This window comes from Hypanus sabinus, chromosome 7, assembly GCF_030144855.1.
Source record: "Hypanus sabinus isolate sHypSab1 chromosome 7, sHypSab1.hap1, whole genome shotgun sequence".
Taxonomy (NCBI): Eukaryota; Metazoa; Chordata; class Chondrichthyes; order Myliobatiformes; family Dasyatidae; genus Hypanus; species Hypanus sabinus.
In genome coordinates this window covers 136,980,363-136,998,521 of record NC_082712.1, presented here as the reverse complement: position 1 = coordinate 136,998,521, position 18,159 = coordinate 136,980,363, and the positions used below count along the sequence as shown (strand labels likewise).

General features: G+C 40.1%; 1 protein-coding gene across 5 annotated transcripts in view; it reads left to right on the top strand.

Moving 5' to 3' along the window:
• The window catches only part of LOC132397243 (natural cytotoxicity triggering receptor 3 ligand 1-like), a 52,431-nt gene extending 35,301 nt beyond the window's left edge, over nt 1-17,130 (top strand). For 2 of the 5 annotated variants that reach the window (XM_059975716.1, XM_059975717.1), the window contains exons 2-6: nt 537-878; nt 3,702-4,022; nt 4,854-4,967; nt 10,260-10,304; nt 15,133-17,130. In XM_059975716.1, the coding sequence (XP_059831699.1) occupies nt 537-878; nt 3,702-4,022; nt 4,854-4,967; nt 10,260-10,304; nt 15,133-15,299 (989 nt within the window). In that variant the 3' untranslated portion in view covers nt 15,300-17,130. Of the gene's footprint in view, nt 1-536; nt 879-3,701; nt 4,023-4,853; nt 4,968-10,259; nt 10,305-10,609; nt 13,256-15,041 lie in introns of those variants that run through there. The other 3 variants (XM_059975720.1, XM_059975719.1, XM_059975718.1) reach the window with 3 other exon arrangements.
• The last annotated feature ends 1,029 nt before the right edge of the window (nt 17,131-18,159 follow it).

Here is an 18,159-nt window from a genome sequence, read left to right as displayed (position 1 = left end):
AGTGTGGCACATCAGTGAGTTAGGGATGTGTTTTGCATTTAACAATTCTGTGACAGTGTTTTGGAACCAAATATTGGAAATAATACAGTTCCATTCTATTTAAATGAAAGATTAGCTTTTAGGATGTCCCAGAGCACTTTACAACTAAGGAAGTACCTTTTAAAGAGTATACACTGTTATTAACATCTGAGACACAACCTATTAATTAACCTTTACTAACTTGAGATGTTAGTAATGTTGACTGAAGTTCATGTTCAAGGTAGTGCCCAGGGACTTATTTAATATTGATGAGGAATTTTGTATCTTTGTATTATGTTGCTGAAGGTTTAGTACCTCATCTGAAATTTGTGATTTCAAACAATACAGCATCCACTTCAATGCACAAATCAATCTGTAATCCTGGAGTTGGACAACCTACTGACTTGTGGGATTGCTAGAGAAAAATGCCAAAACTTACACTATAACTTGAATCTGCTTAATTTCTACTTGCAATGTGATTGAAGATAAACTTGCCTCATTTTTCTGTTTGCGTTTAGAAACATTGGATATGACCATTTTTAGAAGTCCAAAGAATGTACTTTTGTATACGGACATTACCTTGGAATGTAAAGTTACTGATTTTGGATCGCCCGTTCTTGACCTATCAAACGTAGGTGTTCAATGGTTGTATGGATCCCAAAAGAAAGAAATCTACATCTTTAATGCAGGAACAGTTACCGCTAAACGATCTGGAGCCAAAATATCTACAACTGAATTACAGAAAGGAGATGCTTCACTTTATCTTCCAAATATCCAATTAAGTGAAGCAGGAGAATACAGCTGTGTTGTGCTTGTCACTCCTGACAAAGTGGAAAAGAGCTCACGAGTTGTGGTTTTGGGTAAGAGACTTCTAAAACATTACCTGGTGTGAACAGAGAACAGCACAGCACAGGAACAAGCCATTCAGCCCATAATGCTGTGCAGATCTAAGTAAACTAGTGTCACAAGGGGGATGTGGAGACTGGACCCTGGAGTTTATGGCAGAGGCAAGACCCTGGCTAGGCTAAAGGATGGGTCTATGGGACAAGGAATGCTGGGAAGATAGCCCCTGGGCAGGCCACATTAATTCTGGACAGTGCTCACTCTGGAATGGAGCTCATTCCAGGGTGACTACAAGAATGGACTTACAGAACTAGATGGTTAACAGTGGGTACTGCAAGCCAGGGTCAAAACAGAATAGCCAGACAGAACAGTAGATACAGGTCAACCCCCCCCCCCCCAACTAGACTCAGTCCCAGAGCCCGTTATATAAACCTGCCAGCTGATAGGCATCAGGTGCACCTCCTTAAGCCAAGTTGATCCTACTTGGGCTTAAGGGTGAAAGGAGGGACGGCTACTAGATCCGGAGTCCAGAGTCCGTGGACCGTATCAAGACCCAGAATGCGGGCTCCGGATCGGACCATAACAGTACTCCCCCCCCCCCCCCCATCAAAGGGAGCCTCCAGGTGACCAAAGAGGGTCTCTAGAGCTGAAGATACAGGTGGGTGGTGGGAGGGGGGGATTGTTCGGACAAGAGGGGACACCTGAGTGACGGGAATAGACTCCTGTTCCTGCGTGCTGCATCCATGAGTGGGGGGGGGGGGGTCGTTCTGTCATCTGACTGCTTTTTTATGTTCCGCTGAGATAAATTTTTTCCTTAAAATTTTGCTGAGAGAATAACCTGCAGCTGTCCTGTAAACTCTGGGATCTCATCCTCCCGTATTTATATAGTGATGCCCTTGGAATGGGTTGTTATTGAATTAATATCTGTTGCGGCCACCAAATCCTCCGCCTCTACCATAGTTTCGTCCATATGGTCCACCCATATTTCTACCTCCAAAGTTTCCACCTTTCATTGGTCCAAAATTAGAATTCTGATGATCGTAATTTCCAAAATCATTGAAGTTACCACGACCACCAAAATTTCCTCCATAATTTCCACCATCATAGCCAACACCATGATTGCCAAATCCTCCAACATATCCAGGGCCACCGCGAAAATTGCCACCACTTCCACCATAACCATTGAAACCAGGACCATCGCCAAAATCACGACCGCCTCCAAATCTAGGGCCACCTCCAAAGTTTCCACCATGTCTCATAGGATAATTACCACCACGACCATCTCCTCTAAATCCACCACCACCTCCTCATCCCATCCGGTTATTTTGTGCATCTATTATTTCCTGACGAGATAGAGCTTTTCTCACTTCTGCATTGTGTCCATTAACATAATGATATTTTTGAAGGGCTATTTTGTCCACCGGATCATGGTCAATTCTCGTCTGATACTTCGTTCCCCGTTCTGATTAGAACCGTTAGTTCTAAGTTCCACTCTGGTTTCTAAAGAGTCCCTGTGAATTCCGCCTCCTTGTCAAGATCCCTCTGGTTTCCTGCTCTACGTTTAGGGCTACGCCAGCCTCCCCAACTGAGTCGATGTGCCAGTGTCCTGCACTTGGGTTCTCCTCCGTCGCCCCCATTACAACTAGTAATTAGCTAGTAAGTTAACTAATCCCTTCTGCCTGCACAATGTCCTTATCACTCAACTCTGTACACATTCATGTGCCTATCTAAGAGCTTTTTAAATGCATCTGTTACATTGGCCGCTGCTACCACCTCTGGCAGTGCATTGCAGGTGCCCACTGCTCTATGTGTGTTTTAAAAAAGAAAACCTGCTGCTCACATCATCTTTAAACTTGCCCCCTCTCACCTTTGGCATTTTGACCCTGGATAAGATACTGGCTCTCTATTCTATCTTTGCCTCTCATAATCATATAAATTTCCATCAATTTTTCCCTCACCTTGACACTCCAGGGAAAGCAACCCTAGTTCATTTGAGTGGTTTTAATCCGAAACATTAACTGCCTGAAAGATGCTGCCTGACCAAGCTCTTCGTGTGTTGCTCCACATTTGTCTGTCCTTTCCTTGTAGCACATGCTCTTTTCCTGAGGCAACATCCCACTTCTGTACCCTCTTCAAACCCTCTACTCTATTCCTATTATGGGGTCAACCAGGACTGGAAGCAGTGCTCTGGATGTGGCATCGGCAGTGTTTTATAAAGATGCAAAATAACTTATCAACTCTTGACCTCAATGCCTCAACTAATAAAGACAAGTGTGCCATGTACTTCCCTACCACCATGTCAATGTGTGCTGTTTTCAGGGACTATGGCCTTGGGTCACAAAATCCCTCAGTAGATCAAATTTGTTAAAGATTTTGCCATTAAAAGCGTACTATCCCTTCAAATTTGAGTTCCCAAATTGTAAATCAAACTACTTAGTTATATTAAACTCTGTCTGCCATTTCTCTGCCCATATCTATAACTGATCTATATCCTGCCATATCCTTTGGCAATTGTCTACTTTCTCCATAATGCATACAATCTCAGCAGAATTACCAATGCACTCCTCCGCTGTCTGTTAATTTATTATTTGGAGACTCTGGATCAGAGGGAATAACTAATTAAAATCTCTCACATGGAACTGCATTGAATGTTGAGCAAGCGAATTATCTTTCAAGAGTAATAGTGAAGGGAAGTCCTGTGTTTTGGAGCAATAAATGAAGGAAGGAAGTGGTAAATATTGTTTATTTTAACATAGCAATAGCTTAGACTTGGCCTTAGATATTTATGATAATACACTTCATCCTATCTAACTTAAGGTTTGATTTGCTTTTTAATACAGCTAAGCCAAAGGTGCTTCTATCCACACAACACATTACCATTCTGAATGGTACAGAGAAATCTGTCTGGTGTAATGCTACGGAATTTTATCCTCAGAATCATGAAATCTTCTGGGAAAAGATATCCAGAGGGAAAGCTGAGAGATTGGAAAGACATGTCTACACTGGAGCTGTGGTTTCTAATAATGATGGAACATTTAATGTTTCCAGTAATATTAGAATTGTACCAACTCTGAATGATGATGGTAATATATACAAGTGTACAGTGAGACATCAGTCCCTTCCAGATGAACTTTCACAGGAGGTGAAACTCACAGTTGAAGGTATGTTCCATACTTTGAATAAGTTGGGGATACTTCATAGCAATATTTGTAATAATGTTTTTTTTTAAATATTTGACTCTAGTCCCACTGATTTAAATCAAAGTTCATTGTTTGTTATTTCACCCCAGAAAGATATTGGCTGAGAATTTGAGTCATGCCTGAAAATAAACAGTAGGCTGGCACATTTTGGATTTGTACAGAGACTCTTGGTGACTGGCTGATAGTTACTTGCTCATTAACTCATTTTACTATTTGTGCCAATGCAACTGCTGATTCTTTCCATGCCATGAGTAATTAATTTTTACCTTCAACGTATCATTTCATTTTCTGCACACTGCTGTCTACCTTTCCTGTACTTGATTTGGTTAAGTAAGAAGGGCCCTGCCGTTCTGCCTCTGTCTTCATCCTGTGGGTTAGATATTCTTTTAATATGTCCTAAAAATAATTGAGACAGGTTTGGCGGCATTGTTCTGGCCTTCTGTCACCACCCTTACCCAGGGCTAGTTTTTTATCTTTTTGAATATTGGACAGCGTAACTTACAACTGATATCATGTGCAAATAAGTTGAGTCAAAAGTTGGGATATTAGTAACTCTGAGCCCATCACTTATTCCAGATTATATGAAAAATAACAAAACTACTGAATGGAATTCCCACGCCATGACTTAAAATGAAAATAAATTGCACAATTATGGTTTCAATTTCTTGAGAAACTTTTACAGGGCTTATGAATGGTGATTTATAATTAGCAAAAACTCATGTGTCTCAAGATGGTGAAGTTTATTTGTGTGTCTAAATGCTCATATTGTCGTTTTGGTTTCCTAAATTTCAGAGCCAGAATCAACTTCAACAGCAGCAGTGGGTATTCCTGCATTTCTAGGAGGACTTGCATTATATTTCCCGTTTGCCGCAGGGGTTCTTGCTTATTTCTGGATCTTTCTAAAAGGTAGTATGAAGACAGTGAAATCGTTTTGGTGTGTTGCAGTTTGTGCATTGAGTCATAGAAGATGCAGCAAAGAAAATGGCCATTTGGCTCCGTGTGACCATGCCAGCTATCAAGCACTCATTACAAAATCCCAAGTTATTTTCCCCAGTTTCTCACTAGCTCCCCCCCCCCCCAGGTTCTACCATTCACCTAAACTTGGGGAAATTCAGAGTTTTTATTAACCTATTGGCCTACATATGTTTTTTTTTGGTGATGCGGAAGGAAACCAAAGCACCTGGAGTAAATTCCAGCATCACAGGCAGTGTGGAAACTCCACACAAGTAGTGCCAGAGGTTGGCATTGAACCTGGGTTGCTGGCTGTGAATTTGCAATGCTGTTCTGATCCTTTGACTGCTTCTTGTATCTCTTCCCCAAACTGGGAAGTGATTGATTTTTTTTGCTTTGCTTACAACTGGGCTGCAGTAGTTGTACTCCCCCATTGGTGTTCAACAGAAAACCTTGCTTGGAGTTTCTACATTGAATGGAATTTGATACTCCAGACACAGCCTCCATATTATTTTGAATTTTTTTATTATAATTATATTTCCCTTCTAACACATTTGAATTGGGAATTGATGCACAGTTCATTTTTATGATGCAATAAATTACATGATTCAATTTTCAAAGTTCCTTTTGGATAATGTAGATTAATTTCCCCAGTAAGATTCTTCCCTAGAAAACTAGTTGAATTTTCTCCAGGGCACTGTTTTAATAGCACAATGTGGGACCCCACTAAATATGGCCCATTTCATGGGTTCTGATCCTGTTTTTGTCACTTCCTTTGCTTAATTGCCCTTGACATTGAATGAGCATTAAGCAACACACACAAAACACTGGAGGAACTCGGCAGGATAGGCAGCATCTATAGAACAGTAAATAGTCAACGTCTCGGCTCGAAACCCTTCTTGTTTGTTCAAAGTTTTGTTTGTTATTTATTGTTTAAAGCAAATGAAATAATACACATCAGTGAGTCAGAAACTAGAGAAGGGAATGTGATTATGTATGATGGTGAAATATACTTAACTTACCAACGAGGTAGAGGGTGACAATTTGTGTGCAGTTAAAATTTCTTTGTACTCTAGTAGTACATGATTGCCTTGGAGGGTTCCTTGCTGGAATGTATGGTTAATAACAAAGCAGTGAAGCACAAATACGCCCAATGTCACTGAGAAAATTTCTCAATCATTGTGGTATGGATTTCTCTTAGCTGATGCTGCAAAAAAAGTAGTTTAATGAGGGAGGATGTGGCAGGGGGTATCGCTGATGTTTAACAGCTGTGTGATCAGATTTGATGACAAATCAGTGTGACATGTGTAATTTTTAAATGGCACTGTTGCTCAAATGATTAGAATAATACTTTTACTGGAGGAGTTTAAATATCATAAAGAGTTGGAAGTATTGTGTAAAATGTTGGGGCCAGTTAGCATGCAAATAAATAATTATGGTACTGGACATGTTTTATTGAAAACCATAATTGGGTCAAAGTCAAATTTTATTGTATATGAGACAAGCAATTAGTATTTGGAATAGTGAATTTAAGGTGTTGTATACAAGCTGCCATTCCATTTCAACGCTCTGTCAGTCTACTGCCTTCATTCCTTGGGTGCCCATATCTAATAAATTTCAATGCATTTCTTTACATGATGACAAAAATAATCACACAGAGCAAAATACAGATCTGATTAAGGTTTACAAAATTAAATTTTCTCTGTTATTTGTATGCTTCCTGATCAGATGAATAAAGATCAATGAGATGCTCATTTCCAGATACGCCAGCACGTTATGGCGAATGATGAGAAGTTGTAGAAGGATCATGTGCTTTTCCTTTCTGCTCAGTCAGTGGCACACTCTTCGAGTATTCTAACATGGACTGGATTTCCATGGATGATTCTGGTACCAGCTTCCATAGCTGAACATGCATGTACACCCTTCAGGAATAAATTTTAAAACAAAATCACTTTCCTTTTCTTCCATGAAGTGATGAATCCTGACTCTGGTGTCAGGAATCTTTCCCAGCATGCTTGCCACACATTTGTCTTTCAAACATATCTGACTTCTGCATCTACAAACAAACTCCTTTATCAGCTGTAGTGAATGGGAGGTAGGGAATGAGTGTGGTTGAGATCCTGAAATATTGACATGGCACAACTGGTAAACTGACATGTGATCCTCTGTATTGAGAATACCTAGAAAGGAGAAGGATAGTCCAGATGAGTGGGTATGATATTTCTAATGTCTCTTTGAGAACATGACATGACATGACAGGTAGATTGGTGAATAAGGAAGCCTATTTGGCATGCTGGCCTTCAGCAGGGCATTGAATGTAGGGGGATGGGGCATTGCATTACAGTCATACAAGATGTTGTAAGTGCCGCACATGGAGTATTGTACACAGCTTTGTTTACTTTTCTAAAGAAAAAATATTATTGGCTAGAAAGAGTGCAAAGCAGATTGATGAGAAGTGATCCAGAAGCTAAAAAGCCTGCAACATTTAGCAATTCTTTGAGGGGCTACGTTCCTGTGAAAATCAAGGTAATGTGGTATAAAGATGGAAAGATGCAAGAACAGGTCATCCCAAGGTTGCAGAAGATGGTCTGATTTCATCAGTTACAAGAATAAAGCTGACACCAACAAAATTAGATCATGCAAGTTGCATCAAATGTGAGCTGGTTCACGAAGAGAGAAAGAACGTTCAAAAGAAAGAATTCAAATTACATCTTCAAGGAAAACTTGTTGTACCAGATAGATATATATACTTTAGTAATCCCAAAGGAAATTACAGTATCACAATAGCATTATAAGTGCACAAATATAGTTATTTGAAGAGAAATCAAAAGAATAAAAATAAGTTACCTCAAGCAGTGTAACAGGAGGGGATCATCACTACCCTATAATGGCTGACTCATTATGGGGCCTAGTGGTGGAGGGTAGGAATGACCTGATATAGCGCTCTTTGAAGCAGCGCAGTTGCCTTAGTCGGTTACTAAAAGTTCTCCTTTGTTCAGCCAAGATGGCATGCAGAGGGTGAGATCATTGTCCAGAATTGCCAGTATTTTCTGTAGGGTCCATTGTTCCACCACAGCATCCAGTTACACTCCTATAACAGAGCCAGCCTTTGTACAAAGTTAACGGAGTCTGCTGGCATCACCGGGTTTGATGACATTGCCCCAGCACACAACAGCATAGAAGATTGTATTGGCGACAACAGACTGTTAGAACAAGTGAAAAGGAGGACTGCATAATCCAAAGGAGCTTAGGCTTCTCAAGAACTAGAGGCAACTCTGGCCCCTCTTCGACACAGCCTCTGTGTTGGTGCTCCACTCAACTCTGTCATCCAGGTGCACATCCAGGTACTTGTAGGTCCTCGGCACAGCCACGTCCTCACCAGCAATTGTAGTGCAGAGTACTCATTTGCTGATGTGGCACAATTCAATAAAGTTGTTAAAGATGCAATGATCATTTATTTCAAAATATTAATTTAACCATTTACTTCATATGACTGTAACAGTGTGGTTTTTATCCTAATGTGGATAGATAATTTTAGGTGGTTACATTTTAATATCTGGTTAGATGAAATGATTAATGCTTTAAATTTAAAGAGCTAATTTAATTTGACTAATGTCAGGTTTTATTAAACTACTTTTGTTTTACCTCCAGACTTTGCCCATGAGAAAGGTTCCAACAGTGTCAAACTTTTAAAAGCTACATTTAATGTCAGAGAAATGTATACAATATGCATCCTGAAAATCTTTTTCTTCTCAAGAATTCACGAAAACAGAGGAGCGCACCAAAGAATGAATGACAATTAAATGTTAGAACCCCAAACCAACCCCCCCCCCCCCAGCTCGCCACTCTCAAGCAAAAGCAGCAGGAAAGCACCAATCTCCCTCCCCCACCAGCAAAAAAAAGGCATTGGTCTCCTCCACTGAACACTCAAGCATGCAGCAAAGCATTGATAAAGACACAGACTTGCGCTACCCCAAGTTCTACTCGTTCATGCAGTAATTCGACATACCACAGTCTCTCTCTCTCTCTCTCTCTCTCTCTCTCTCTCTCCCCCTCTCCCTCTCCCTCTCCCCCTCCCTCCCTCCCCCTAATATGGGAAAAAGAGGTGTCCCTGTTTCACAGTGAGAGGGGAGACATAACAATCAGTTCTCTGATTTTATGATGTTTAAAGTCCGTTGCGTCACTTTTTTCAAGCTCTAAGCCCAAAGAACTCGGGTCTCTAGGCACCTCACAACACAACATCTCCCACGACACTCCAATGGCAGCAGTAGAGCAAAAGATGAAGGTGAAGTAATCATTTTGGGATGTTCCTGAACTGGACATGGTTTACTTGAAACACATTACTGGGACAAAGTACGATCTTACATGATTACACAGGAGACAAGCATTGGTATTTGGAATGGTGAATTTAAGCTGTTGTATACAAGCTGCCTGTCCATTTCAACGCTTTGTCAGTCTGCTGCCTTCATTGCTTGGATGCCCATGTCCAATAAATTTCCTTAGTTCATGAGATGATGACAGAAATATACTCAGAGCCAAATACAGATCTAATTAAGCACTACATATTAATTTTTCTGTCATTTGAACACCTATGTCTCTCTGATCAGATGAGTAAAGATCAAAGAGGTAGTCCTCTCCAAAGAGACACTTCAGCACCTTACTGTAAACCATGAGCAGCTGTAGAAGGATCATGTGCTTTTCCCTTGGCCGTGTCGAGTGATCCACTCTTCAAGTATTCTAACATGGACTGGATTTTGATAATATATTCTGGTGCCACCTTCCATGCCTGAACATGCCTTATACCCTTCAGGCATTCATGTAAAAACAAGATCACTTCCCTTTTCTTCCAAGAAGCAGAGAATCCTGACTCTGGTGTCAATAATCTTTTTCAGCAAGCATCCCACACTTCTCTCCTCTTCATAGCCACGTCCTCACCATCAATTGTAACAGGGAGCAGAGCAGAGTACTCGTGTGTTCATGTGACTCATTTCAATAAAGTTGTTATAAATGCAATGATGATTTATTTTAAACTTAACACAATACTGGTTTAACTATTTAATTCATATTAAGTCCTCCCATTGACTGAACTGGTGTGGATTTTTGACTAATGCTGGGAATAGATGATTCCAGGTGGATACACATGTTTAAGATCTGGTTAGATGAGATAATTAGTGTTTTAAACTTCTAAGAGCTGATTTGATTTGTCTAGTGTTGGGTTTTATTAAACTGCTTTTTTTCCCCTGACAGACAATGTTGACAAGCAAGATGGCAGCAATCCAGCAAAAAGTGAAGGTAAAGTGTATATTTACTTGAAATCCATTATTGGGGCAAAATAGAGTTTTAGATTATTACACATGAGACAAGCTTTAGTATTTGGAATGGTGAACTTGAGCCGTTCTATACAGGCTGCTAGACCATTTCAGTGCTCTGTCTGATTGCTGGCTTCATTTCTTGGGTGCCCATATCGAATAAATTTCCACTGATGTTTAGATGTTAACAAGAATACATTGAAAGTGCCAAATACAGATCTGCTTAAGTTTTACAAAATTAAATTTCTCATGTCATTTGTATACCTCCTGTTTCTCCTGATTATATAGGTAAATATCAACAAAGTTGTCATCTCCAGACAGAGACTTGAGCACTTTATGGCGAACTACTTTTCCCTTGAGTGTCTGTCATGTCATCCACTCCTCAAGTATTATAAGGTGGACTGGATTTTTATGGTAGACTCTGGTGTGAACTTCCATACCTAAAGATGCTTCTAATCTAGGCATGGGCAAACTACGGCCCGCGGGCCATATGCGGCCCGTTAAGCTTTTTAATCCGGCCCGCAGAACTTGATGAAATTATATTAATAAACCTTGTTAACGTTTTTTCCCCGCAATTCTGGCGTTTTCCCAATAGATGACGCACTCTATATACATTGACCTTTGTTGAGGTGCAGCGTATTACTCCACATTTGCGCTTTACTCTTTGTTTGGCTCGACCTATTTGTGTGAACAGGCGTTCAGCATCATGAACATCAACAAAGCCAGCCACAGATCCAAGTTAACTAACCAACACCTCAGATCCATCCTGAGAATCGCCACAACAAAACTAAATCCAGACTTTGATGCGCTGGCTAAAAAGGGAGACCAACAACACTCTTCCCACTGAAATTAAAAATAAGTTTCTTCGTTGTGTTATGTAAAAAATGCATTTGAAAATATTTTTTTCAATAAGCCTTACATGTTACATGACATTTCTGTTAAGTGATGGACATGAGTAGTGCGCAGGTGCACGTACGTTCTCAAAATACAAAATGCGCTCCAGATCAAATAACGTGCTCCGCATACTGGCGCGCTGTCATTGTTCTGTCTTTGTGCTGGTCGTTGTTGAGTTTTGGCACAGGAGACAATTGAATAAGAAGGAGCAGGACAAGTAGACCTGCATCTCCTACCGTTTTTGAAATAAAGACAGTCAGGAGAGTGATGATGATAATATCTTGAAGGATAACAGAATTTTCAGTGCTTTAAAATAATAAGTGTTACTATTAAAAAAAGCTGTATTTTATTCATTTAATTTTCAGTGTTTTAAAAGTCATTTCAATAAATAGCTACATACCATGGGACTTCAAAGACAGATATTTTGTTGTAATGCATTTGTTCATTTTCAATTGAAATTAAAGCACATGTTTTCTACATATCCCATGAAATTTTATTTTCTCTTATGAGGTGTATTACCAAAACACTCCATCCATCTGCTCCTGGTCTGGCCCCCCTGTCAAATTTTAGAACCCTTTGTGGCCCACAAGTCAAAAAGTTTGCCCACCCCTGTTCTAATCACTTTAGTCCTCCATTTTAAAACAAGATCACTTCCCTTTTCTTCCACAAAGCAATGAATACTGACTCTGTTGTCAAGAATCTTACTGAGCATGCATCCCACACTTTCATCTGACACATATTTGTGACTTCTGCATTGATAAATAAACTCCCTTATCATTGTATCTCTCTTCTCTATGGAATGGGATGGAGGAAATGAGGGTGGTTCGGATCCTGAAATGCTGACAAGGAAAGATGGGTAAACTGGCATGTGATCCACTGTTTTAAGAGTACCTAGAAAGGAGAAGGATAGTCCGGATGAGGGTGTTTAGAAATATGATATTTTTAATGTCTCTATGAGAATGTGATATGACTGGTAGTCAGTTGGAAAAGAAGGCACATTTGGCCTGCTGGCCTGCATCAGGGAATTGAATGTAGGGGGCCAGGGCATTGCATTACAGTTATACAAGATGTTGGTAATGCAGCACATGGAGTATTGTGCTCAGCTTTGTTTACTCTCATGGAAAAGATATCATTGGCTGGAAAGAGTGCAAAGCAGATTTATGAGAATGTTGCCAGGACTCAAGGGGGTGAGTTATAGGGAGAGGCTGAGCAGCTAGGACTTTATTTTTTGAAGTATCGGAGACTGAGAGGTGATTTTATTATATTATATAATATATAATGTAATATTATATGGGCATAGTCAGGATGAATGCATGAATCTTTATCCCATCAAATGGAATGGAAAAACTAGAGAGCATTGGTTTAAATTGAAAGGAGGTATCTCATGTTAAAAGTGATCCAGAACTACTTCAAGCTAAATAGCCTGCAACATTTAGCATCTTGAATGGATAAGTTCCTGCGAAAATCAAAGTAGAATAGTATAAAGATGGAAAGGCACAAAAACAGGTCATCTTGAGATTGTAGAAGTTGGCCTGATTTCATCAATTACAAGCATAACGTTTACACTAGCAAAAACAGATCTTGTAAGTTGTATAAAATGTGAGGTGGTTCACAAAGAGACAAAGAAAGTTCAAAAGAAAGAATTAAAGTTATGCCTTCAAGGAAGATCTTGTATTAGACAGATAATAGATACTTTATTGATCCCAAAGGAAATTACAGTGTCAGATTAGAATTAAAAGTGCACAGATATAAATATCAGAAAGGAAAAGGATACCTCATACTGTCCAACAGTAGGGGTTATCATTTAACCAGCTATCGGCTGTCTAATTATAGAGCCTAATAGCCGAATGTTAGAATGACTTTATATAATGCTTCTGGAGCAGCATGGTAGATTTGGTCTATTACCCAAAGTTCTCTGTTCAGCCAATGTGGCATACAGAGGGTGAAAATCATTGTCCAGAATCTCCAGGATTTTCTGTAGTGTCCTTTGTTCTACAACAGCCTGTAGTGTGTCCAGTTGAACACCCATGAAAGAGCCAGATGTACAAAAAAGCTGGATGAACTGAGCAGGTCGGGCAGCATCCGTTGACTGCTTCTTTTAACAGATGCTGCCCGACCTGCTGAGTTCATCCAGCTTTTTTGTACGTCTTGATTTGACCACAGCATCTGCAGTGTACTTTGTGTTTATGAAAGAGCCAGCCTTTCTAAACAGTTTATTGAGCCTGCTGGCATTGCTCGTGTTGATGCCACTGCCCTAGCACACCGCTACAGAGAAGATTGTACTGGCGACAACAGACTGGCAGAAGAAGTGAAGGAGAAACCCGTACACTCCAAAGGACCTCAGTCTCCTCAAGAAGTAGAAGCGACTCCGGCCTTTCTTTGACACAGCCTGTGTGTTTGAGCTCGACTCAATTCCGTCATCCAGGTGCAGCCCCAACTACTTGTAGGTCCTTGCCCCAGCAACGACTTCACCATCAATTGTAACAGGGAACAGTGCACCATTCTAGTGTGTTCATGTGACACATTCCAATAACGTTGTTATAGATGCAATGATTTATTTTAAACTTAACAAAATATTAATTTAACCATTTACTGCAAATCAAGTCCTCACATTGTCTGAACTGGTGAGTTTTTTTTTCTTCTGCTGTGAAGAAATAATTCTAGGTAGCTACAGTTGTTTAACATCTGGTTAGATGAAACTAGACAATGGGGTGACCCGTTGGGACACCCCTTGAGAGAATCGAAATAGAGCTGCCCTGCCCTTTTGCTCCGCTTGGTGTCGCTGCTGAGGCTGGCCGTGCGCATGCATCCTGGTGTCGCATTCCGATTTCCATGATGGTGGAGTGACTCTCAGGTGAAAGCGGGGCTGTTGATTGTGGCAAATGAGCAACTTTATACTAATATATAACCCTGAACTTTACCTGCATTCTGTACGTTAGCGTATTTTCAGTCGATTTAGGAAAAAATAGTTCCGCTGTAATGCCGTTTGCGCTAATTGGAGGTCACAAACAGACAAACAGAGCATGAGAGCTTTAGTATATAGATAATTAGTGTTTCAAATTTCTAAAGGCATCTTAAATGGCTATGTTGTTGGGAAAATCAAAGTAACGTGATATAAAGATGGAAAGACGCAAAAACAGTTTATCGTGAGATTGCGGAAGAAGTTCTGATTTCATCAATTACAAGCATAAAATTTACACCAAAAACAGATCATGGAAGTAGTGTCAAGTGTGAGGTGAGTTATAGGGAGAGGCTGCGCAGGCTAGCGCTTTATTTGTTGGAGTATCTGTGACTGAGAGGTGATCTTACAGGTGTATAATATATGGGACATAGTTAGGATGAATGCACAAATCTTCTTCCCCATCAAAGGGAATGGAAAATTAGAGAGTATAATTGTGAGAGGATAAAAATTTTCTAGAGACCTGAGGCAGAGAATGATGCATAGTGTATCAAATAAGCTGGAACAGGTAAAATAACAACATCTAGAAGACATTTGAACGGGTAGTGTACAGGGATATACATGCAATGTGGGCAGATGTGTCTAACTTCTGGCATCTTGGTCAGTATTGATGAATTGAGTCAAAGCCCTGTTCTTATGCTGTATGATTCCATGCCACGACAGCAAATATTTTATCTGGATGATATTCCTTATCCACCCAACTGCAGTAGTTCAGGTGGAAAATGGTAATTAAGTATCAATATTTGAATGTGTAAGAATTAAAATAAGGACTTTACAAGTGCAGTAATATATATTGACTCATGTAGGTCTTTATTTTTGAAATGCCTTTAAGGTTCTCACATTATTTATTGTAAATTCATTTTTCAGCAGAATCATTGTAGATGGTTTCAAAAATGAAGTGCCTCACAAAAAATCCTAAAATTGGTCAACCAGTAATTCTTTTTTTGCAATGTTAAAGGATGTGCCTTCGAAGAGACTCAAATCATCTGGTACAGAGATGCTAATCCTTTTGATGAAAAGGGGTTTGTTACAAACAAGCCATTTGAAAATGCTAGCGGTTTCACCACTGAACTAACTTATACACCGAAACCAAACGATAAAGCATCACATCAAAGTTCAACTTGAATTTAATTTGGAAGAACATATGAAACAGTATGTCTTGATATCAAGTTGAATTTATGCAGCATTTTCTGGAAGAGTGAGCATGGAATCTCTTTTTAAATTGAAGACGGCGCTTCAATTGTAACTGAGAATAAAATAATTCACTGTCAACTTCATTGTTCTTTTGCAGTTTACCATTCAGTATACATTCAGAATTACAATTGATAAATTAATCCAGTTGAGTTAACATATCATTTATTTAAGTCACAAAAGTTGTGTAATTGTGAGGCAGACAGTGATTTAGTTGTAGGTGTAAGGAGAAATTAACTGAGGAGAGCAGATGTGGCCCAAGAGCTCGTCTACAATACGAGTTGTCTGATCTGACACATTAAGCCACAATGATTTAATTGTGTCAATCTGCTGGAGAAATCCACTGAATCATTTATTACAGTTCAGTTGAACTCCTGTGCCATTTGAACAAAATTTTACCTACTATTGTGTATTTACGAACAATGACTCTCTCCTCCCTTTGCCCCCAGCTAATCAGGTGCATTGATCAATTTTGTAAATTTTCTAGAAACACAACAAATGCTAGAGGAACTCAGCAAGTTGGGCAGCATCTATTGAGGGGAATAAAGGGACAATGCACACAGAGGAATCAGAAACTACAGAGCACAGGTTTAAGGTGAGAGGGGAAGAGTATAAAAGGGACCTGAGGGACAGCTTCATACTGGTACAGTAAAAAAATTTAAGTGTTTGGATGAGTACCTCACTGTACTTTCCACTGAGACCAGGGGAGAAAAAAATTATAGGTATAATTTCTGTATATGAATGTAACTGCCTCCTAACAATTACATCTGGCATTTGTGAACAAATTGTTGTTTGATATTAGCAGGTGTTGCCTGTTGCAGCCACTGCCTGTTGCAGCCACTGATAGTGTGCTGCCTCCAGTGCTGTATATGACTGTTGCTACTTTGTTCTGCACCTTGGCCCCGGAGGAACATCATTTCCTTTGGTTGTATTCATAGGTATTCATGTATGGTAGAATGACAATTAAATTTGAACTTGAGATTGAGCTTCATATTTTCGTGCACTTGAGAAATATTTGCTGTTATTGAACGTGTGAATTGTTGACTGGCATAAGCAGCCACTTGCCTGAGTTACTTCCGCTGTTGGTGATATCCTGCACCAGGTCTGAGCTGGGCAGAGGATCTGAGTGATATCCCTGTGAGGTTTTGTTACACCCAGGGCAACCTTCAGTAATGAGAATCAGTCTTCAAAAAACACTTGTTGAGATGTAAATTGCGAGCAGTAATCTTTTTGGAATTCAAAGGACAGCTTTGTGAATAAACAGCACTGTACAGAACACAGGGTACTGGACCCAGCAAGGAGGGTGCTCAAGCAATAGGCTTGCAAATTTGCATGACCATGTGTTGTTTTCATTGCATCAGCTAAACAGAGTTGGGGGTGTTAATTGATTGGCAGCTGATAAATTTTATTGTTACCTTGCATCATTGTGATAGAGATCAAGAAGTTTCTAAACCACTTATTTTGTCACTTAGCAAGTCAAAGATGTATTTGTTCTTTCATTTGAAATGTATGTATCCCAGATATTCACCCCCCACAACATTAATGTTGGTCATGTGTATTCAGAAGCTTTCAGATTATCCATGTGATTATATCCTGTGCCAGAAGTAGTGTTTGAATATTCAGAGATGACAGTCACAGTACTGTAAATACCTATGTAAATCAATGGAACAATATGCAAGCCTCAAAATATTGAACTGTTTCATGTTACTATTGAAATTGCATTGAATCACTGTTATCTTTGTTAGGAATATTAAACTTGGCATACTTTGAATTTGGGAAGATTTCTTCAAGAGAATACCTGGTTCTTGAAACGAATGCAGAGCATTTATACTGACCTGCTCCAGATTCCACATGGCTTGTTAACAGTCACTAACAGTCCTGAGTATAATGCAGGAGTACTGTCTTTGGACTCAAAGAACTCAACCGTGCAGCACATGGACAAAGTCAGCCTTAACCTGCATTAAGGCTAGGATATCATAGGACTTGCAAAGCAGTGCAAGATTGCAGCGGTCCTGATGGCTGAATGGCAGTGATTTTGATTTCAACCATTTATAAATCTCTACACCATATGGCTCAATCTATCTTGCAACCATATTGTTACACACTGGGGCTTTATTGGATGACTCCTGGCAGTCAAAGGGGGTGGGGTCATTCTACCCATCAAAAGCCACAACACTGATGCTCGGCCCAAAGGATTGTATAACCATCGGGGGTACCTCGCTATAATACACAAGATATAGCACAATAATACCCAAAACTAACAATCAACCAGTTCCTACCCAGTGACAGTAGTCCACCAGCCTCCCAGTGCTCCAAAAACCACCAACTTGCACCTGGGGAGTTGTTATGAAGCCTGACCCCCTACTGTCCTGATCTTATTTACTGACTGTTGGGTTTGATCAGCCAGGTGAGTGATGTTCCCAGACTCATCAGGGATGCATGTGCAATTTCTGACCAATCACAGCACAGCTGCCACCTATCACTGCAAATAGGTAGTCCAAGGCCACCATCTGAACAGCCATCAATTCAGCTGACACTCTGCTCAGTGCACCCTCTATGTTTGAATAGAGGCTGTCCCATTGGTAGCATCTCCATGAGAGAAACCATGCGCATCAGTTCCCAGGAAAGCCTGGTTGTACCGTACAGGGGAAAGACTATCATCCAGGGCCTTCCTGCTCATTCAGGCTGTTGAGGTGGTGTATGTGCAGTACCATGTGCCCCAGATAGCAGCAACCATCCTGTCCTCTGAGGGTGTGGGGGGTGTTAGCCATGAGCACAGCAATTCCAATATCTA